Source organism: Carcharhinus amblyrhynchos, chromosome 6 (assembly GCF_965287045.1).
Source record: "Carcharhinus amblyrhynchos chromosome 6, sCarAmb.v2.hapA, whole genome shotgun sequence".
NCBI classification, from domain to species: Eukaryota; Metazoa; Chordata; class Chondrichthyes; order Carcharhiniformes; family Carcharhinidae; genus Carcharhinus; species Carcharhinus amblyrhynchos.
The window spans coordinates 127,667,687-127,691,113 of NC_137329.1; the positions used below are offsets into that span (position 1 = coordinate 127,667,687).

The 23,427-nt window shown below is 44.6% G+C and overlaps 1 protein-coding gene across 5 annotated transcripts in view; it reads left to right on the forward strand.

Moving 5' to 3' along the window:
* The window catches only part of osbpl8 (oxysterol binding protein-like 8), a 333,976-nt gene that overhangs the window by 12,950 nt on the left and 297,599 nt on the right, over positions 1-23,427 (forward strand). For 4 of the 5 annotated variants that reach the window (XM_080191448.1, XM_080191451.1, XM_080191453.1 and 1 more), the window contains exon 2: positions 12,707-12,798. The exons of the other annotated variant lie outside the window; for it this stretch is intronic. In XM_080191448.1, coding sequence (XP_080047574.1) covers positions 12,735-12,798 — 64 coding nt within the window. In that variant the 5' untranslated portion in view covers positions 12,707-12,734. The remainder of the gene's footprint in view (positions 1-12,706; positions 12,799-23,427) is intronic. 5 annotated transcript variants of the gene reach the window in all.

Consider the following 23,427-nt stretch of genomic DNA (forward strand, 5'->3'; position numbering starts at 1 on the left):
TCTTCACGAATCCATGCTGAGTCTGCTTGATCCAACCGTTCTTTTCCAGGTGTTCTGCTATTTCTTCTTTAATGATGGATTCCAGCATTTTCCCAACTACAGACGTTAAGCTAACTGGCCTGTAGTTACCTGCCTTTTGTTGACTTCCTTTTTTAAACAGTGGCATAACGTTAGCCGTTTGGAAATCAGCCAGCACTTCCCCAGAGTCCAGCAAATTTTGATAAATTGCTACCAACGCATCTGCTATTACTTCAGCCATTTCTTTCAGTACCCTAGGATGCATTCCATCCGGGGCCTGGGACTTGTCTACCTTTAGTTCCAGTAGACTACCAAGCACTACCTCTTTAGTAATAGTAATCTAGAGTGGATGTTAGACCCTTAAAGGATGAGAGGGGGGATTTAGTGGTGGGAGATGACGAAATGGCTGAGGCCTTAAATAAGCTTTTGCCTCGGTCTTCACGGAGGAGGAAGCGAATAGAACATAAGAACATAAGAAATAGGAGCAGGAGTAGGCCATCTAGCCCTTTGAGCCTGCCCCGCCATTCAATAAGATCATGGCTGATCTGTCGTGGCTCAGTTCCACTTTCCCGTCCTCTCCCCATAACCCTTAATCCCCTCTCTTATCAAAAACCCATCAACCCACGTCTTAAAAATATTTAGCGAGGCAGCCTCCACCACTTCAACGGGCAGAGAATTCCAGAGATTCACCACCCTTTGAGTGAAGAAGTTCCTCCTCAACTCCGTTCTAAACCGCCCCCCCTTTATCTTGAGGCTGTGCCCCCTAGTCCTACTATCTTTTTTGAGCGGGAAGAGTCTCTCCACCTCGATCCTATCCATCCCATTCATCATTTTATACGTCTCAATGAGATCTCCCCTCATTCTTCTAAACTCTAATGAGTACAAGCCTAGTTTATTCAGCCTCTCCTCATAGCTCAATCCCCTCAACTCCGGTATCAGCCTAGTAAACCTCCTCTGCACTCCCTCCAAGGCCAAAATATCTTTGCGCAGGTGCGGTGCCCAGAACTGCACACAGTACTCCAGCTGCGGCCTCACCAATGCCCTATACAGCTGCAGCAAGACCTCCCTACTTTTATATTCAATCCCCCTCGCTATGAAGGCCAGCATCCCATTCGCCTTCCTGACCACCTGCAAGCTGGGTTTTTGCGACTCATGCACAAGGACCCCTAGGTCCCTCTGCACCGTCGCCTGCTGCAGTTTTTCGCCACGTTAGTAATAATCCTTCCTACCATTATTCCTACCAAAGTGGACCACCTCACACTTGCCAACATTAAATTCCATTTGCCATTTCCTGGCCCATTCGCCCAGCCTATCTAGATCCTTCTGCAGACTTTCCACACCCTCCGCACAATTTGCCGTTCCCCCAATCTTGGTGTCATCAGCAAATTTCGACACCCTACACTCAGTTCCCTCCTCCAGATCATCTATATAAATGGTAAAAAGCTGAGGCCCCAGCACCGACCCCTAGGGCACTCCACTAGTCACCATCCGCCAATCCGAACAGCACCCGTTGACCCCCACTCTCTGCCTCCTATTTGACAACCAATCCTCTATCCACGCTAACACCCTACCCCCAACTCCATGTCCCTCGACCTTCTGCAATAACCTCTTGTGAGGTACTTTGTCAAACGCCTTCTGAAAATCTAGAAAGACCACATCCACTGGCTCTCCTCTATCCACTGCCCTAGACACATCCTCATAGAACTCCAGTAAATTTGTCAGACACGACTTCCCTTTAATGAAACCGTGCTGTGTCTGCTCTATCAAGCAATTCCCTTCAAGATGCCTCGCAATTTCCTCCTTAATGACAGATTCTAACATTTTACCTACCACAGACGTTAAACTAACTGGCCTATAATTCCCCGCCTTTTGCCTGGCACCCTTCTTAAACAACGGCGTAACATTAGCCATTTTCCAATCCTCCGGCACTTCCCCGGAATCCAGCGACGTCTGGAAAATAACCACCAAGGCATCCACTATCACCTCCGCCATTTCTTTCAGAACCCTCGGATGCATTCCATCCGGTCCTGGAGACTTGTCCACAATCAGCCCCTCCAGTCTGTCGAGCACCACCTCTCTAGTGACAGTAATGTCATTGAGACCCTCCAGTCCTACCACCTTTCCATCGCTAACACCCGGCAAATTATTCACGTCCTCCTCCGTGAAGACAGAAAGCAAAAAAGTTATTCAATACCTTAGCCATATCCCCATCCCCTACCACTAGGTCCCCTTTCTCATCCTCTAAAGGACCAACGTTCACCCTAGCCAGCCTCTTCCTTTTTATATATTTATAAAAACTCTTGCTATCCTTTTTTATATTAAGCGCTAGCCCAGCTTCATAGTTTCTCCTACCCTTCTTTATCAACTTCTTTGTCAATCTTTGTTGACATTTAAACCTCTCCCAATCCTCTTCTCGCCCACTACTCTTAGCTACTCTAAATTCCTCCGCTTTTAATTTTACACTTTCCTTCACCTCCTTCGTTATCCACGGCTTATTACCTCTCCTCCTACGGTCCTTTTTGACCATCGGAATAAATTTCCGCTGAGCACCAAGGAAGATCTCCTTAAAGATCCTCCACTGCTCCTCAGCAGACCCTCCCTCCAACGCGCTCCCCCAGTCCACATTCGCCAATTCTTCTCTCATCCTACCGTCCTCCCCTCTATTCAAACAGAGGACGCGTGTCCGGGAACCCACTTTCCCCTCCTCCATCTGCACCAGAAACTCCACCATACAATGATCACTCTCCCCAAGAGGATCCTTCACCGCAAGGTCCCTAATTCTACCCACCTCATTACATAGCACCAGATCCAAGATAGCTCGCTCCCTCGTCGGCTCCAACACACACTATTCCAGGAAACTATCCCGGCAGCATTCCAAGAACTCCTCGAGCCCACCGCATCCAACATGGGTCGACCAATCAATATGCAGATTGAAATCCCCCATAACTACGGCCGTCCCATTCCTGCATAGTTTGCCAGGTGTTAAAGATAGAAGGATGGTAGGAGTTGAGGGCCTGAATGCGATTACTGTCACTAGGGAGGTAGTGCTTGATCGACTAGCAGGACTGATGGTGGATAAGTCCCCAGGACCGGATGGAATGCATCCCAGGGTTCTGAAGGAAATGGCAGAGGTGATAGTGGATGCCTTAGTGATTATTTACCAAACTTTGCTGGATTCCGGGGAAGTGCCGGAAGAGTGGAAAACGGCTAATGTAATGCCGCTGTTTAAAAAAGATAGCAGGCAAAAGGCAGGGAATTATAGGCCAGTTAGTGTAACGTTTGTTGTTGGAAAAATGCTTGAATCCATCATCAAAGAAGAAATAGCGAGGCACCTAGAGAAGAATTGTTTGATAGAGCAGACACAGCACGGATTCTTTAAGGGGAAGTCGTGTTTGACGAATTTATAGGAATTCTATGAGGATGTGACTATTGCGGTAGTCAGAGGGGAACCGGTGGATGTCGTGCTTCTTGATTTTCAAAAGGCGTTTGATAAGGTGCCGCACAAAAGGTTGCTTCAGAAGGTTAGGGGGCATGGAGTTGGCGGTGAGGTGTTAGCGTGGATAGAGGATTGGTTGTCTAATAGGAATGATGTGGATATAGAACATAGAACATTACAGTGCAGAACAGGCCCTTCGGCCCACGATGTTGCGCCGACCAGTTAAAAAACAATGACCCTCTAACCTAAACCAAACCCTTACCATCCATAAACCTATCCACGGATCTCTTAAACGCCCCCAAACTAGGCGCATCCACAACTGCAGCAGGCAGGGCATTCCAATCCCTCACCACCCCCTGGGTAAAGAACCTACCCCTGACATCCGTCCTATAACTACCACCCCTTAATTTAAAGCTATGCCCCCTTGTGCTAGCTTTCTCCATCCGAGGAAAAAGGCTATCACTGTCCACCCTATCCAAACCTCTGATCATCTTATATGTTTCAATAAGGTCCCCTCGCAGCCGCCTTCTTTCTAATGAAAACAACCTCAAATCCCTCAGTCTCTCCTCATAGGACCTCCCCTCCATACCAGGCAACATCCTGGTAAACCTCCTCTGCACCCTCTCCAAAGCCTCCACATCCTTCCTATCCTCCACATCCTTCCTATAATATTCCAGCGTTGGACTGGGGTAAACACAGTAAAAAGTCTGACAACACCAGGTTTTAGTCCAACCGATTTATTTGATAGTAAACTCACTAGCTTTCGAAAGCTAGTGAGTTTACTATCAAATAAATCGGTTGGACTAAAACCTGGCGTCAGACTTTATACTGTGTCTAATAGGAGGCAGAGAGTTGGTATCAATGGGTGCTATTCTGATTGGCGGTTGGTAATTAGTGGAGTGCCGCAGGGGTCGGTGCTGGGGCCTCAGCTATTTACCATTTATATAGATGATCTGGAGGAGGGGGCTGAGTGTGGGGTAACGAAATTTGCTGATGACACGAAGATGAGTGGAAAAGCAAATTGTGCGGAGGGTGTGGAAAGTCTGCAGAGGGATCTAGATAGGCTGAGCGAGTGGGCGAGGACCTGGCAGATGGAGTACAATGTTAGCAAATGTGTGGTTATCCACTTTGGCAGGAATAATAGTAGGAGGGATTACTATTTAAAGGGCGAAAAGCTGCAGCATTCAACGGTGCAGAGGGACCTGGGGGTCCTTGTGCATGAGTCGCAAAAACCCAGTTTGCAGGTGCAACAGGTGATCAAGAAGGCGAATGGGACGCTGGCCTTTATAGCGAGGGGGATAGAATATAAAAGCAGGGAGGTCTTGCTGCAACTGTACAGGGCATTGGTGAGGCCGCAGCTGGAGTACTGTGTGCAGTTTTGGTCGCCGCACTTGCGCAAGGATATTTTGGCCTTGGAGGGAGTGCAGAGGTTTACTAGGCTGATACCGGAGATGAGGGGGTTAGACTACGAGAAAGACTAAATAGACTGGGTCTGTACTGGTTGGAGTTTAGAAGGATGAGGAGGTATCTTATAGAGACGTATAAGATAATGAAAGGGATGGGTAGGGTAGAGGTAGAGAGATTCTTCCCACTCAAAGGACAGCAGGACTAGAGGGCACAGCCTCAGGATAAGGGGGGAGCAGTTTAGAACAGAGTTGAGGAGGAACTTCTTCACTCAAAGGGTGGTGAATCTCTGGAATTCTCTGCCTAGTGGAGGCCACCTCGCTAAATATATTTAAGACACGGGTAGATAGGTTTTTGGTAGACAAGGGAATTGAGGGTTACGGGGAGAAAGCGGGAAAGTGGAACTGAGCCACTTCAGATCAGCCGTGATCTTATTGAATGGCGGGGCAGGCTCGAAGGGCTAGATGGCCTGCTCCTCCTACTTCTTATGTTCTTATAATCGATTTAAGGGCCTCACTCTCTACAGTCCCACGACCGTTAATGTTCAGTAAGCTATTTGTGTCCTCTACCATGAAGACCGACACAAAATACTTGTTTTAGGCCTTGGCCATTTCCTCGTTTCCTATTATTAAATCCTTCTCCTTGTCTTCTTAGGGTCCAACATTTACTTTAGCCACTCTTTTCCTTTTTATATATTTGTAAAAACTTTTATGATCAGTTTTTATATTTTGCGCTAGTTTAGTTTAAGAACATAAGAACATAAGAAATAGGAGCAGGAGTAGGCCATCTAGCCCCTCGAGCCTGCCCCGCCATTCAATAAGATCATGGCTGATCTGTCGTGGCTCAGTTCCACATTCCCGCCCTCTCCCCATAACCCTTAATCCCCTTACCTATCAAAAACCTATCAACCCGCGTCTTAAAAATATTTAGCGAGGCAGCCTCCACCACTTCAACGGGCAGAGAATTCCAGAGATTCACCACCCTTTGAGTGAAGAAGTTCCTCCTCAACTCCGTTCTTAAACCCCACCCCCCCACCCCCCCGCCTTAGGACTAGGGGGCACAGACTCAAGATAAAGGGGAGGCGGTTTAGAACGGAGTTGAGGAGGAACTTCTTCACTCAAAGGGTGGTGAATCTCTGGAATTCTCTGCCCGTTGAAGTGGTGGAGGCTGCCTCGCTAAATATTTTTAAGAAGCGGGTTGATGGGTTCTTGATAAGAGAGGGGATTAAGGGTTATGGGGAGAGGGCGGGAAAGTGGAACTGAGCCACAACAGATCAGCCATGATCTTATTGAATGGCGGGGCAGGCTCGAAGGGCTAGATGGCCTACTCCTGCTCCTATTTCTTATGTTCTTATGTTCTTATGTTCTTATCTTGAGGCTGTGCCCTGTAGTCCTACTGTCCTTTCTGAGTGGGAAGAGCCTCTCCACCTCTGTCCTGTCCATCCCATTCACCATCTTATATGTCTCAATGAGATCTCCCCTCATCCTTCTAAACTCTAACGAGTACAAGCCTAGTTTATTCAGCCTCTCCTCATAGTTCAACCCCCTCAACTCTGGCATCAGCCTAGTAAACCTCCTCTGCACTCCCTCCAAGGCCAAAATATCCTTGCGTAAGTGCGGCGACCAAAACTGCACACAGTTTCATAATCTATCTTTCCTTTCTTTATCACTTTCTCAGTAGTTCTTTGTTGCTTTTTTAAAGCTTTCCCAATCTTCTAATTCCCCCCTAGTTATGGCGACTCTGTACTCATTGTTTTTTAGTTTGATACGTTCCTTTATTTCCTTAGTTATCCATGGCTGGTTATCCCTTTTCTTACATTCCTTCTTCATCACTGGAATATATTTTCCGGTGACAAATTATCGAGACCTATAAGATAATGAAAGGGATGGATAGGGTGGAGGTAGAGAGATTCTTCCTGCTTAGAAACGATAGCAGGACTAGAGGGCACAGTCTCAAGATAAGGGCGGGGGGGGCAGTTTAGATCGGAATTGAGGAGGAACTTCTTCACTCAAAGGGTGGTGAATCTCTGGAATTCTCTGCCCGTCGAAGTGGTGGAGGCTGCCTTGTTAAATATAGTTAAGTCACGGGTAGATAGGTTTCTGATAGACAAGGGAATTAAGGGTTATGGGGAGAAAGCGGGAAAGTGGAATTGATCCACTTCAGATCAGCCATGATCTTATTGAATGGCGGGGCAGGCTCGAAGGGTGAGATGGCCTACTCCTGTTCCTATTTCTTATGTTCTTATGATTTTTGCTGAGTACTGAGAAAAATCTCCTTTAAAATCCTCCACTGTTCCTCAGCTGTCCTACCAACTAGTCTAAGAACATAAGAAATAGGAGCAGTAGTAGGCTATCTCACCCTTCGAGCCTGCCCCGCCATTCAATAAGATCATGGCTGATCTGAAGTGGATCAGTTCCACCTTCCCGCTTTCTCCCCATAACCCTTAATTCCCTTGTCTGTCAAAAACCTATCTACCCGTGTCTTAAATATATTTAGCGAGGGAGCCTCCACCACTTCAACAGGCAGAGAATTCCAGAGATTCACCACCCTTTGAGTGAAGAAGTTCCTCCTCAACTCCGATCTAAATGGCCCCCCCCTTATCTTGAGGCTGTGCCCTCTAGTCCTGCTATCATTTCTAAGCAGGAAGAATCTCTCTACCTCTACCCTATCCATCCGTTTCATTATCTTATACGTCTCTGTAAGATCCCTCCTCATCCTTCTGAACTCCGAGTACAGACCCAGTCTATTTAGTCTCTCTTCATGGTCTAACCCCCTCATCTCCAGTATCAGCCTAGTGAACCTCCTCTGCATTCCCTCCAAGGCCAAAATATCCTTGCGCAAGTGCAGTGACCAAAACTGTACACAGTATTCCAGCTGCGGCCTCACCAGTACCCTGTACAGTTGCAGCAAGACCTCCCTGCTTTTATATTCTATCCCCGTCGCTATAAAGGCCAGCATTCCATTTGCCTTCTTGATCACCTGCAGACTGGGTTTTTGCGACTCATGCACAAGGACCCCCAGGTCCCTCTGCACCGTTGAATGCTGCAGCTTTTCGCCCTTTAAATAGTAATCCCTCCTACTATTTCTGCCAAAGTGGATAACCTCACACTTGCTAACATTATATTCCATCTGCCAGGTCCTCACCCACTCGCTCAGCCTATCCAGATCCCTCTGCAGACGTTCCACACCCTCCGCACAATTTGCTTTTCCACTCATCTTTGTGTCGTCAGCAAATTTCGTCACCCTACACTCAGCCCCCTCCTCCAGATCATCTATATAAATGGTAAGTAGCTGAGGCCCCAGCACCGATCCCTGCGGCACTCCACTAGTCACCAACCGCCAACCAGAATAGCACCCATTGATACCAACTCACTGCTTCCTATTAGGCAACCAATCCTCTATCCACGCTAACACCTTACCCCCAACTCCGTGCACACTAACCTTCTGTAGCAACCTTTTATGAGGCACATTATCAAACGCCTTTTAAAAATCTAGAAACCCCACATTCACCGGTTCCCCTCTGTCTACCGCATTAGTCACATCCTCATAGAAATCCAATGTAGTCTGCGCTCCCAGTCTACATTAGCCAATTCCACCCTCATCCTATCGTACTCCCCTCTGTTCAAACAGAGGACACTGGTTTGGGACCATACTTTCTCACCCTCCATCTGTATTAGAAATTCCACCATATTGTGACCACTCCTCTCTCACAAGAAGATGTTTAATTCTACCTGTCTCATTACACAGGACCAGATCCAAGATAACTTGCTCCCTCGTAGGTTCTGTAATGTACTGTTTGAGGAAACTAAGAACTCTTTAACACTTGGTGATTTTGGTCAGAAGTGGTGCCATGGAGCCACTCTTGGTGTTGGGCGTGGAAGTTCCCCACCCAGAATACATTATGTGCACTTGCCACTCTGTGTTTCCTCCTAATGATGTTCAACATGGAGGAATACTGATTCATCAAGGGTGGGGAGCTAATCAGTCAGAGGCTTCCATGTCCATATTTGACCTGATTCAATGAAACTTCATGGGGTTCAGAGTTCAGTTTGAAATCTCCCAGGGAAACTCCCTCCCTCCTAATAGTATAGCACTGTGCCACTACCTCTGGTGGGTCTTTCCTGTAGGTAGAATGGGACATACATGGTGATATTGACGCCTAAGACATTAACCGTAAGTATGATTCCACCAGCTCTACTACATTAGGCTGTTTGACTAGTCTATAGCACAGCTCCTCCAATTTCAGCATAAGCCCCAGGATGTTAGTAAGGAGGATTTTGCAGGGTTGGCAGGGCTAGCTGTGTTGTTGCTGTTTCAGGTGCCTTGGTCGATGTCGGGTGGCCTCTACGGTTTTGCTTCTTTATCTAGATTTTGCCGTGATTTGATAGTGGCTTGCTTGGCTATTTCAGAGGACAGCTGAGAGCTAGGCACATTCTGTGGGCCTGGAGTCACATGTAGGCCAGACAGGTAAGGAAGGCAGATTTCCTTCTCGAAAAGGAAACCAGATGGGTTTCACAACAATTGACAATGGTTTCCTGGTCTCCAGACTCGGTTTTTAATTCCAGATTTATTAACTGAAATTCCACCAATTGCATTGGTAGGATTCAAACCCATGCTCCCACCGCATTAAATTTGGGCATCTGGATTACAATGGATCCATTGCAATACAGCACTGCTGCCTTCCCTTATCAGTAATGTGTGGGGGAGGTCATGATATAGTGTTTTGTCACTGGACTGATAATTCAGAAATCCAGACAAATGCTCTGGGGATATGGATTCATATATTACAGTGGCAGTTGATGGAATCTAAATTCAACTGATGAAACCTGGAATTTAAAGTTATTTCAACAATAGTGATCATGAAATTACCAATCTCACTTGGTTCCTTAATGTCCTACAGGGAAGGAGTTCAAATCCTGCGTGAGAATCTGGACCCACAGCACTGTGGTTGTCCCTTAAATGCCCACTGCAATGACTGAGCAATACTCTGAGTACAAGGGCATTACGGAATAGAACATAGAACATTACAGCGCAGAACAGGCCCTTCGGCCCACGATGTTGCGCCGACCAGTTACAAAACAATGACCCACTAACCTAAACCAATCCCTTTTCGTCCATAAATGGACGAAATGGGCAACAACTGCTGCTCTTGTATCTGAAGCCCACATGTTGTGGAAAAAAAAGTGAATATCTACACAGGTGTGTTAGGCCTGAGTCAATGCAGCATGGTGGAACAGTGGTTAGCACTGTTGCCCCACAGCGCCAGGGACCTGGGTTTAATTCCGGCCACAGGTCACTATCGGTGTGGAGTTTGCTCTTTCTCCCCGTATCTGTGTGGGTTTCCTCTGGTTGCTTTGGTTTCCTCTCTGTCCAGAAATGAGCAGGTTAGGTTGATTGGACATGATAAATTGACCTTAGTATAAGGGGGATTAGTGGGATAAATGCGTGGGGTTATGGGAATAGGCCTGGGTGAGATTGTGGTTGGTACAGACTTGATAGGCTGAATGGCCTCCTCCTGTATTGTAGGGATTCTATGAAGAAATGTTAATGGTTAGTTTAAAAATGTTAAATGTTTGTCTCCTTCTCAAAGAATTTCCTTTTTTTTGCTTTCCACACTAGAAGTAGATAATTGTTGTGAAGTGATTATAACTATTAACTCCAAAATAAAACTTGAATTTCATCAGTATGGCTTGAACTGAATGATCAGGCTTCCAATTAGTTGCTCAAATGAAGCAAGCTGGAACTTCAATACAAAATGAAAGAGAACTTTGAAGTTGATGTGTATATTCTATTTTCTGCTCACTCCATATGTTAAACATTAACTGAGGAGACTTTCAGGAGGGTCTGTGCTGCTACCGTTCTCCCTCTCCTGCCACCCCTACCCCTTAAAAAAGCAAGTTGCCCCCTTCATTTTAGTGCTCAGCCAGTGTATGGGCAAGGTTGGGAATTTGAAAGGAGAATTGCCGTGAGTTAATAATTTTTACTACCATTTGTGGCCTTCCGTAAAATGTTGGAAGTTGAGTGGTGTGTGTAATTAATTCAGGCCTGTGGAAGGACAATGTAAAATGTAGGGTATGTTATTTTGTTTTAAATGAGAGCTTTGAATTTAATGTTTCAGTATTAATGCACATGAAATGAGTGAAATTTCAAACAATTTTGGCGAAACCAAGGATGAATGCTGGCTGTCAAATGTTCCAATCATTATAACCGTGATGGGAGAAGTGCTCCATCTGTCTCTAATTCCACTGCTCTGTGAGCCACAACGAACTATAGGGCCAAATACGTGCTTTGCCTTAGATCTCAGCATGGCCATTCAATGCCCAGGTTTCTTCAATAAAAAGCAACATTATTAGTTTGTTATAAAACCAGACGTGTCCAGTAGAAGGTTAAGCTTTTTAGCATACAGAATGAAATATGAAAATATAAGAATTGCTCTCTGTAAATACCCTATCTCGCCCATACCAAAAAAAAACAAAAAAAAGAGGAATTGTGCCAAAAAGTTAAAAGTCAGTAATGAAGGGAAAAGGGGAAATAGCGGATGCATGAGTTATACACTTGGTTTCTCAGCACTGGCCTATAAAACAGTCCATGGCTACTTTTCAGGCTTACTTCGAAGAAAGCGTGATTGAGTCCATTTCAGAACATGGACCTACTCCAAAGCAACTTTTGTTTACTTTTTGCTTTTGACTGGGTCTGGAACTTCAGGCACTGTTGTCTGCTTTACCCAAGCAGTGGATCATTTTTGTTTACATCCCAAAACAAAACCAGCCTACCAGTACAGTTTTCCAGACGTGTTTTTTTCAAAGCCATAAACCAACATGTGACCTTTTATAAACAATCTACTGAGGCCAAGAGGTTTTCCAGTTGCTTTAAAACTGCTTAATTACCTTTTCTTATAAAATACTGATTTTTCCAGGAACTGCAGCAACTAGAATCCTTGCATTAGCCCTTTAAGGGACAGTGTCCTTTTAAAAACACATTCTTTCAGAATGTTCTTGTTCCTCAAGGATGAGACATTTTTCTTGATTGAAGTGTACGTGACCATGTTAATAGTGCTTTTTCAGCTGGTGAAGTAAAAAATCTAATCATTGTTGTAATGCAAAAAATGTAGCAGGCACACAGCAAGATCGCACTTAGCAATGTGATAATGACAAAATAATCTGTTTGTTTATCAATCAACCACCATCATATTGTTTAAGACACTGAAGAGAACTCCTCTGCTTTTTGTGATCAAACATGGAACCTGGACAGATGAAACATCTGTCTGGGTGCAGGTGGGCCTTCATTTAAGAATTGGCACCTCCGACAGTGCAGCAATCCTTCAGTACTGCAGTCGAGTGTCAGCCTAGATTTTAGGCTGTCTCTGGGTTGGGGTTTGAATGTACCTCTCTGGTTGTAGCAGATTTGAAGAGGAGCTTTTGACTTGTCGGTATGCGTTTGAAACAGAAGCCTTGAAACAAACTTGTACAATCATTACCCAGACTGCATTGCAGAATGGAAGTTTCCAAAACAACCGTTTTAAATAGCTACCCAGACTGCTTGCTACGTGTCAAAATCTTTGAAAATTAGGCTTTTAATGTACAACATTTGAAACATAATGAACATTTATAACTTAGCTATAATGTATTTGTGAATATTATAATTTTGATTGACAACTGGACGAAAAGGGATTGGTTTAGGTTAGTGGGTCATTGTTTTGTAACTGGTCGGCGCAACATCGTGGGCCAAAGGGCCTGTTCTGCGCTTCTATGTTCTATGTTCTAACTCCTTTGCAGTAAAGTTTAGAAATGTAAATGATTCAATTATATATGTTCACTCCTTCCAATTTTCTCCTCTTCTACCCTGAAGGCACTGACTCATATCAGGAGACAATTCCATGGATGCTAGTCATTCTACAGTAATTCGCCCAAGTGGCCATTCTTCATGTGTAAGCCTAGACGGTGAGTTTTGTCAGGCTGTTTGACTGTGGGTGGGGGTATCACAGTTGGGCTTCATCCTGTTCTCAATTGAGGGTAATAAAGATCAAAAGATATGGGTGAAATGAAATGAGTGCAGCTACAGTGTACGGGGTGTCCCAGTGCATGCATATTGAGTTCTATTGCTGCATTTAATGTAATGAAACGTAATGTGCTTCACAGAAATGTTATGAAATAAATATGATAGGGGTCTTTTAAGGAGATAAGCAAAGCTTGGTTAAAGAAGATTTTAATATGTGCCTTAAAGGGGGCAAGTGTAGGGAGGAAGTGTCTCGGACTTTGGCAATGAAAGCATGGCCACCAGTGATGGAGAAATTATGATTGGGAATGCACAAGAAGTGAGAATTGGAAGAGTGCAGATGTCTCGGAGGGTTATGGGGATGGAGGAGACTAGAGATGGGATAGGCAAAGCTAGGGAGGAATTTGAAAATAGGGATGAAAATTATAAAGTCAAGATGTTGTTTGATTCGGGGCCAGCATAGGTCAGCAAACCCAGGATGACAGGAGCAGGACTTGCTGCAAATTAAGAAACCAGCAGCAGAGTTATGAATGATCCAGCTTTATGGAGGGCGGAATGTGGACTGCTTGGGTATTGTTGAGTCTAAAGCTAACAGATTTGTCCAACAAATTTGATTGAATTTTTTGAGAAGATAACTAGGTGTGTAAATGAAAACTGTGCAGTTGATGTAGTCTACATGAACTTCAGTAAGACTTTTGACAAGATTCCCATGTGGGAGACTGCTCAAGAAAGTAAGAACCCATGAGATCCAAGGCAATTTGGCAAATTGGATCCAGAATTAGCTGAGTGGCAAGAAGCAGAGGGTTATGGTTGAAGGTTGTTTTTGTGACTGGAAGTTTGTGACCAGCAGTATTCCACAGGGATTGGTGGTGGATCCCTTGCTGCCTGTAGTGTGTATGATCTAAACGTGAAAGTAGGAGGTGTGATCAGTATGTTCACAGTTGACATGAAAATTGTTGGTACAGTAAACAGCAAGGAAGAAAGCCTTGGATTACAGGACCAGATAAACATCCAGGGCAAGTCTGTCCTTCCTTAGGTAAAGACATAGCCTGGTTTGCTCTCACCAAAGCCATGCACAATTGTAATAAAATTTAATTACACTTGACCTTCATGTTAATTTTGTCTCTCTTGTATGAGGTCATCCAAATCTCTGAAAACATTACCATTTCAAAATATTCATTTGCCTTTGAGATTTCTATTTTCCCCATTACATTCCTCCAGTTTCTGCCTCTAAGGATCAATGTTTACTTTTGCCTGTTTCTTCCTTTTTGCATACTTCAATCTGTTTTTATATTTTTTGTGAGTTCACTCTCATTCTATTTTCCCCCCTTGATCGATTTTTGTTTTTGCTATTGCCTGGAGAGACGAAGGTTGAGAGGTGACCTGATAGAGGTGTATAATATGTTGAGAGGCATAGATAGGGTGGATTCTCGGAGGCTATTTCCCAGGGCTGAAATGGTCGCTACGAGAGGACACAGGTTTAAGGTGCTGGGGAGCAGGTACAGAGACGTGAACGGTAAGTTTTACACTGAGGGTGGTGTGTGAGTGGAATCGGCTGCCGTCGGTGGTGAGAGAGGCGAGCTCGTTGGGGTCTTTTAAGAGTCTTCTGGATGAGTACATGGGATTTAATGGGATTCAGAGTTATAGATGGGCCTGGTAGGTATGGATATGATCGGCGCAACTTGTGGGCCAAAGAGCCTGTTTGTGCTGTAGTGTTCTGTGTTCTATTTCCCCTCCTCCCTCCCTGTCTACACTGGGAGTACGGAGACCTGTTGTTAAGTTACCAGTTGCTGCTCTACTCAGATTCCATTATCTACCATTAGTGTAGCTGGGTCATCATGTTCTTGAAAATGGTCTAGGATTTTAATGGGGACATAGAAAGTATTTATTTGAATTATTTATTGCAAAAAGTAGTTGATATTTCATCAAGTTATGGTACACTGATTCACATAAATCAGTAATTAAAATAATTCATTCTAAGTTGTTTAAAAATGAATCCCTCACATTTTTCAAGACATTTGTTCATTCAACTGTGAAATTGCTTGAATTTTAAATCCTATTTCTTGGTGCCATGGTGTTATGATTTTGTTTCTGAATAATGGTTTTATTGTGAATTATGTGGACAATATCAGGCAGTGATGTAAGTGCATTTAGTTCACTTGGGGCTTTTGCATTTTCTTCCCTAAGTACTCTTGTTCCGGATACACTTATGAATATTCTACAGTTCACCTTGTAACCAATTTTTGTTCACAAGCTGAAACTTCCTGAACGCTACACAAATGGAATGAATTATGTTAGTGATCTGCAAAAAATCTGTTATGCAAAGGAGAAGTCTTTCTTATTTAGTGCTTTATTCCAGTTATACATTTTCAGGGCTTTGGAAATTGACTTAACCTCAGTGATTATTTTTTTTCTACTTTGCACTTTTTGATTTTCCTGGGTGGTCTTTTAAACAGTTTTGCCTTGCTGTATTTTTCACTTAGAACATAGAACATTACAGCGCAGAACAGGCCCTTCGGCCCACGATGTTGCGCCAACCAGTTTTTTTAAAAAAAACACTGACCCACAAATCTAAACCAATCCCTTTTCGTCCACAAACCTATCCATAGATCTCTTAAACGCCCCCAAACTAGGCGCATTTACAACCGCAGCAGGCAGGGCATTCCAATCCCTCTTCTTTGTCTTAAGCTTTTTGTTTTCTCTTTAAGCCATTTTGAATCTAGTTAGGCTTAAGTTAGACCTCTTCAGGTTCTATGCTAAACCTTATTGGCATCTTTCAATACATAGGAAATTTTTTTAATTTCAAAGGAAAGGTGCAGTTACATTGAAATTGTGGGGCCACAGCTGAAGTACTGTGTGCAGTACTGGTTACCACATTATAGGAAGGATGTGATCACACTGGAAGGGGTGTAGAGGAGATTCACCAGCATGCTGCCCGGGATGGAACAAATAAATTATGAACAAAGGTTGGATAGGCTTTGGTTGTTTTCTCTGGAGCAGAAAAGACTGAGGGGCGATCTGATTGAGGTGTTCTAGATTATGAGGGACATAGATAGGGTGCAGCTGTTCCCTTCATTGAAGGGTCAAGAGGAATTGCTTGACAGAGCAGACGCAGCACGGTTTCGTTAAAGGGAAGTCGTGTCTGACAAATTTACTGGAGTTCTATGAGGATGTGTCTAGGGCAGTGGATAGAGGAGAGCCGGTGGATGTGGTCTTTCTGGATTTTCAGAAGGCGTTTGACAAGGTACCTCACAGGAGGTTATTGCAGAAGGTCAGGGGACATGGAGTTGGGGGTAGGGTGTTAGCGTGGATAGAGGATTGGTTGTCAAATAGGAGGCAGAGAGTGGGGGTCAATGGGTGCTATTCGGATTGGCGGATGGTGACTAGTGGAGTGCCCCAGGGGTCAGTGCTGGGGCCTCAGCTATATACCATTTATATAGATGATCTGGAGGAGGGAACCGAGTGTAGGGTGTCGAAATTTGCTGATGACACCAAGATTGGTGGAACGGCAAATTGTGTGGAGGGTGTGGAGAGTCTACAGAAGGATCTAGATAGGCTGGGCAAATGGGCCAGGAACTGGCAAATGGAATTTAATGTTGGCAAGTGTGAGGTGGTCCACTTTGGTAGGAATAATGGTAGGAAGGATTATTACTTACGTGGGGAAAAACTGCAGCAGGCGACGGTGCAGAGGGACCTCGGGGTCCTTGTGCATGAGTTGCAAAAACCCAGCTTGCAGGTGCAGCAGGTGGTCAGGAAGGCAAATGGGATGCTGGCCTTCATAGCGAGGGGGATTGAATATAAAAGTAGGGAGGTCTTGCTGCGGCTGTATAGGGCATTGGTGAAGCCGCAGCTGAAGTACTGTGTGTAGTTTTGGGCGCCGTCCTTCGCAAAGATATTTTGGCCTTGGAGGGAGTGCAGAGGAGGTTTACTAGGCTGATGCCGGAGTTGAGGGGGTTGAGCTATGAGGAGAGGCTGAATAAACTAGGCTTGTACTCGTTAGAGTTTAGAAGAATGAGGGGAGATCTCATTGAGACGTATAAGATAATGAATGGGATGGATAGGATAGAGGTGGAGAGACTCTTCCCGCTCAGAAAGGATAGTAGGACTAGGGGGCACAGCCTCAAAATAAAGTGGGGGGGGTGCGGTTTAGAACGGAGTTGAGGAGGAACTTCTTCACTCAAAGGGTGGTGAATCTCTGGAATTCTCTGCCCGTTGAAGTGGTGGAGGCTGCCTCGCTAAATATTTTTAAGACGCGGGTTGATGGGTTTTTGATAAGAGAGGGGATTAAGGGTTATGGGGAGAGGGCGGGAATGTGGAACTGAGCCACGACAGATCAGCCATGATTTTATTGAATGGCAGGGCAGGCTCGAAGGGCTAGATGGCCTACTCCTGCTCGTATTTCTTATGTTCTTATGTCAGTTACGAGGGGACACAAAGTGAGGGGTGGGAGGTTTGGGGGGAACATGAGGAAAAACTATTTAACTCAGAGGGTGGTGATGGTCTGGAATGCGCTGCCTGGGAGGGTGGTGGAGGCGCAATGCCTCACACCTTTTAGTAAGTAACTGGATGAGTACTTGGCATGCCATAACGTTCAAGACTATGGGCCAAGTGCTGCCAAATGGGATTAGGTGGGCAGGTCAGGGCCTTTCCTGCGTTAGTGCAGACTCGATGGGCTGAAGGGCCTCGTCTGCACTGTAGTAATCTGAGATTCTGTGAAATGTATAAACTTCGGAAAATGGTGTCTCTTTCCAAAGTGAGAATAGTTTGCCATGCATCTTTTTGTTCAGAGTAACCCTCTGGCAGACTTTAACAGCAAGTAGGTTAATATTAACGTTAATATTCTGTTTTGACATTTTAAAACAATCTCCTTACTACTTCATTCAGGGTAATTAAAATCTCTGCCAATTTTATTAACCACCTTTCACCCATCTGAAGTTCAAATCATTTTCCATTAATGTCCTGTTGTCGTAGTGATGTATACTGATGGCAAACCTTTAATTTCCTTTGTGAAGCCACACATTTCCATACAAATCAAACCCCCCACCCTAAGTTGGATCAAGTCTTGTGATAACCCTCCAATTTCACTGTTCTTTCTCCCTTTTTATTAATCATGGAATCCCTTCCCATGAAGAAGGAGGCGATTCGGCCCATCCAGTCTGCACTGACAGCAATCTCACCAGGCCCTATCTCCATAACCCCAAGTATTTACCCTGCTAATCTCGCTGATACTCAGACAATTTACCATGACCAATGCACCTAACCTGCACATCTTTGGCCTATGGAAGGAAACTGGAGCAACTGAAGGAAACCCACGCAGACACGGGGAGAACATGCAAACTCCACACAGACATTCACCTGAAGCCAGAATTGAACCTGAGTTCTTGGCGCTGTGAGGCAGCAGTGCTAACCACTGTATCACCGTGCTACAGAAAGCTACATCTTAGTAACTTTGTTTCTAAACATTTTAGCTGCAACAGCATCTAAATCAAGAGAAAAGAGCTGACGTTTTGAGTCCAGATGATTGTTTGTCAACGCTAAAAAGCATAGAAAGTGGGAGGTACTTATACTGCATGGGGAGGGAACGAAAGGTCAGTCATAGCCAGGGGAAAAGATTGCTAATAGCTGTCCACAGAAAGGATCAAGGGTCAGCCCTTTTTTCTCCTTACAGATGCTACCAGACCTGCTGAGATTTTCCAGCGTTTTCTCTTTTGGTTTCAGATTCCAGCACTTGCCGTAATTTGCTTTTATCCAACATCTAAGTCAAGGCATTTTTCATATTTTACTTGCACATTAATTAGGGACACTGTTCTGGCATGGACAGTCTCAACTGTAAAACAGACTCTTGTCTTGGTTCCATCCAGGGCTGTCATTGCATCCTTACATAATTTCCATTGAATAATTTTGAAACTTCGAAACTATTGTGCTACAGAAGGAGGCCATTCAGCCCACTGTGTCCACGCCAGCTGACAAGTAGCCACCCAGCCTAATTCCATCTTCTAGCTCTTGAGGTCTCTAGCCTTGTGGGTTACAGCATGTAAAAACATGTCCATGTGTCTTTAAAATGCTTCGAGTTTTCGCCTCTCACTTTGAGGGACTAAGTTCCAGATCTCCATCATGCTCTGTGTGAAAAATATTATTCTTCAACACCCCTCAGCTTTTCATCAATTAGTTTAAATCTATGCCCCTACTTATTGCCCTCTCTACTAATGGAAATAGGTTCTTCCTCTATCCACTCTGGGTTCCTCTTAATTTTCTTTAATTAAATCTCCCCTCAGTCACCTCTGTTCCAAACAAAGCAACTGCAGCCTTATCAATTTTTTCCCCAGAGCTAATAATCTGCATTCCTGGCAACATTCTCATTTGTACTGTCTTGTGCAATCTCATCTTTCCTGTAATGTGATGACTTGCTCTTTATGCAGTACCCCCTATTGTTTATACAGTTAGAGCCTTTCCTGATAAAGGAAAGCATTTTATTTGCCTTCATGACTATTATTTGTCTGTCCTGCAATCTCCAGGAATCTCTGGATGTAAAGCTGAAGTTCATTTTATTCTACAATTTTTTTAAATCCTCCCATTTGTTATCTATACCCTTGTCTTTCTGACTTGTCCAATTTCATTACCTCGCACATATCTGGATTGAATTTCATTTGCCACTTTTTTGCCCGTCTGAAATCTCCCTCTCTGCTCTCTTCACAAAGTTCCCATTTAAAACATTTATAATAAATTTGACTGAACGTGGTTTGACCCATCGCTAATGAACAAAACCCAGCTGTCTTCAATAAGCTGTTTTCTCTGCTTCCTTTAGTACTGCCTAATTTACTTGAGGTTTGTTTGAGACAATTAGCATGCTCAACTTGGCACAACTGCACATTTTACACTTACATCTTGCAATCATTTGACTGTGAAGTAATCTTTCTTTTCCATCTGTGGAATCTATCGTTTATTTCAGCATGATAACTGCCACAGATTCCACATTCTCTGTAATGCCACCCTGGTTCCGCATGCAAAAAAAACATATATTTTGAGGTTGAATGCCTGCAGTATCTTTTCTAGCTGCAAGCCAGCTGCCTCTTGCATTATCCGACATCCTGGAAGGGATAACTGTACAAGTACTTTGAACTGTTCTTAGAATCCTTACAGTACAGAAGAAGGCCATTTACCCTTTGAGTCTGCACCAATCACAATTCCACCCAGGCCCTATCCCTGTACCCCACGTATTTACCCTGCTCGTCCTTTTGACACTAAGGGGCAATTTAGTATGGCAAATCAATTAGCCTGCACATATTTGGACTGTGGGAGGAAACCAGAACACCTGGAGGAAACCCATGCAGACGCAGGGAAAATGTGCAAACTCCACACAAACAGTGACCCGAGGCCAGATTTGAGTTTAAGTAAGTTAATTAAGTTTATTTATTAGTCACAAGTAAGGCTTATGTTAACACTGCAATGAAGTTACTGTGAAATTCCCCGAGTCGCCACATCCTGGCACCTGTTCGAGTTAATGCACCTAACCAGCACATCTTTCAGACTGTGGGAGGGAACTGGAGCACCTGGAGAAAACCCACGCAGACACAGCAAGAATGTGCAAACTCCACACAGTCAGTGACTGGGAATCGAACCCGGGTCCACTGCTGTGAGGCAGCAGTGCTAACCACTGTGTCATTGTGCTACTCTGGGTCCCTGGTGCTGTGAGATAGCATTGTAACCACTGTGCCACTGTGCTGCCCTGTGTCCTTGGCACTGAGGCAGCAGTACTAACCACTGTGCTGCCCTGGGTTCCTAGTACTGTGAGGCAGCAGTGTTAACCACTGTGTCACCGTGCTGCCCCGGGTCCCTGGCACTGTGAGGCAGCAGTGCGAACCACTGTGTCACCGTGCCCTGGGTCCCTGGCACTGTGAGGCAGCAGTGCTAACCATTGTGGCACTGTGTTGCCCTGGGTCCCTGCCGCTGTGAGGCAGCAGTGCTAACCATTGTGGCACTGTGTTGCCCTGGGTCCCTGCCGCTGTGAGGCAGCAGTGCTAACCATTGTGGCACTGTGTTGCCCCGGGTCCCTGCCGCTATGAGTCAGCAGTGCTAACCATTGTGGCACTGTGTTGCCCTGGGTCCCTGCTGCTATGAGTCAGCAGTGCTTGTCACTGCCTTCCCACCTGTCTTGTCACATTGATTGAATCTTCAAAATAACTGTGTACTCAAAATATTTATACGCGTCTGAAAACACTTTACCCTAAAAAACAGTTAGTTTGGTGATGATGTTACTGGACCAGAGACCTGAGCTACTCTTCCAGAGGAATGAGTTGAAATTCCACCAACACAGTTGCGGACTATTACTTTTAATTAAAATAGATCAGGTGGAAGCCAGTCTCTGTAATAATGGCCTTGAAAGTTACAAAATCATCATCATAACTTACCTGGTTCACTGGACCTGAACAATGTGGTTGACTCATGATTGCTGAAATGATCTAACTAGTCAATCAATTGTAACTAACCACTACAGAACAGACCAATGTCAATAAAATTAGACACACAATCTGGTATCTGAGACACTGAATACAGAAAGGCACACCCATAGCAGTCAACTCTGCAAAATCCCCCTTAGTGACAGCTGGAGACTTGTTCCAAAATTTGGAGAGCTGTCCAACAACTCTGTCAAGTAACAGCCTGACAGTCATACTTACCAAATCTTACCATACTGTCAATGTCCCAGACTCCTCCGTTGCCATCCCTGAGCAGGTCCTGTCCCACTGAGGTGCAACACAGTGTTATACAGTTGGCTGAGAGTGATCCTGGAATTTCTGGTGTTTTTCTGATTGGGGATCAATGACTAGTGGTGTGCCTCAGGGATCGGTGTTGGGACTGCATTGTTTATGATTTACATAGATGATTTGGAATTGGGGACCGAGTGTAGTATGTCAAAATTCGCAGATGACACTAAGATGAGTGGCAGAGAAAAGTGTGCAGAGGACACTGAAAGTCTGCAAAGGGATATAGGTAGTCTAAGTAAGTGGGCCACGGTCTGGCAGATGGAGTACAATGTTGATAAATGTGAGGTCATCTGTTTTGGTAGGAATAGTAGTAAATAAAATGGACTATTATTTAAATGGTACAAAATTGCAGCATGCTGCTGTGCAGAAGGACCTGGATGTCCTTGTGCAAGAATCACAAGAAATTGGTTTGTAGGTGCGGCAGGTAATTAAGAAGGCAAATGGAATTTTGTCCTTCATTGCTAGAGGGATGGAGTTTAAAAATAGCGAGATTATGTTGCAGCTGTATAAGGTGCTGGTGAGGCCACACCTGGACACTGTGTACAATTTTGGTCTCCTTACTTGCGAAAGAATATACTGGCACTGGAGCGGATGCAAAAGAGATTCACTAGATTCTGGAGTTGAGAGGGTTGGCTTATGGGAGAGATTGAGTGGACTGGGGCTATACTCAGTGGAGTTCAGAAGAATGAGGGGCGATCTTATAGAAATAGAATAGATTATGAAGGGAATAGATAAGATAGAAGCAGGGAAGTTATTTCCACTGGCAGGTGAAACTAGAACAAGGGGGCATGGTCTCAAAATCAGGGGGAGCAGATTTAGGACTGAGTTGAGTTGGAACTTCTTCGCACAAAGGGTTGCGAATCTGTGGAATTCCCTGCCCAGTGAAGCAGTTGAGGCTACCTCATTGAATGTTTTTAAGGCAAGGATAGAATAGTAAAGGAATTAAGGGCAATGGTGAGCAAACAGCTAAGTGGAGCTGAGTCCACAAAAGATCAGCCATGATCTTATTGAATGGCGGAGCAGGCACATGGGGCCAGATGGCCTACTTGTGCTCCTAGTTCTTATGATCTTATGTTCTATGTCCTCAATGTTGACTCAGGAACTTGTAAAGTCTCATGGCACCAGGTCAAACATGGGCAAGGAGACCACCTTCTCATTATACCCTGCTTGCCCTCCCCTGATGCATAGCTAATGACTCAGTATTCCCTCATGTTGAACCCTAATTGGAAGAGGTACTAAGGGTATACCAAGTAGGGGAATTCAATTCCCATCCTCACGAGTGACTTGGTAGTACCACTACTGACCAATCTAGCCAAGTTATGAGGGATGTAACTTCCAGACCTTTGCTGACCTTTGTTCTGCTATTAATACATTCTGCTATCTTACATTTATGCCAGCCTCAGCACTTTTTAGTCTTTAACACTACTGATAGCACTCCCTTCATCTTGTGCTTATGCCCATAAGATATTTTTCAAACATATCCTTCATATCCCTCATTGTGAAGAAGGCATTCACCATGCTTGGTTTCATTGGTCAGAATGTTGAATACAGGAGTCAGGACTTCTTGTTGAAGTTGTACAAGACATTGGTAAGGCCACACTTGGAATAGTGTGTGCAATTCTGGTCACCCTATTATAGAAAGGATATTATTAAACTAGAAAATGTGCACAAAATTTACTAAGATGCTACTGGGACTTGATGGATTGAGTTATAAGGAGAGGCTGAATAGACTGGGACTTTTTTCTCTGGAGCGTAGGAGGCTGACGGGTGATCTTATTGAGATCTACAAAATAATGAGGGGCACAGATCAGC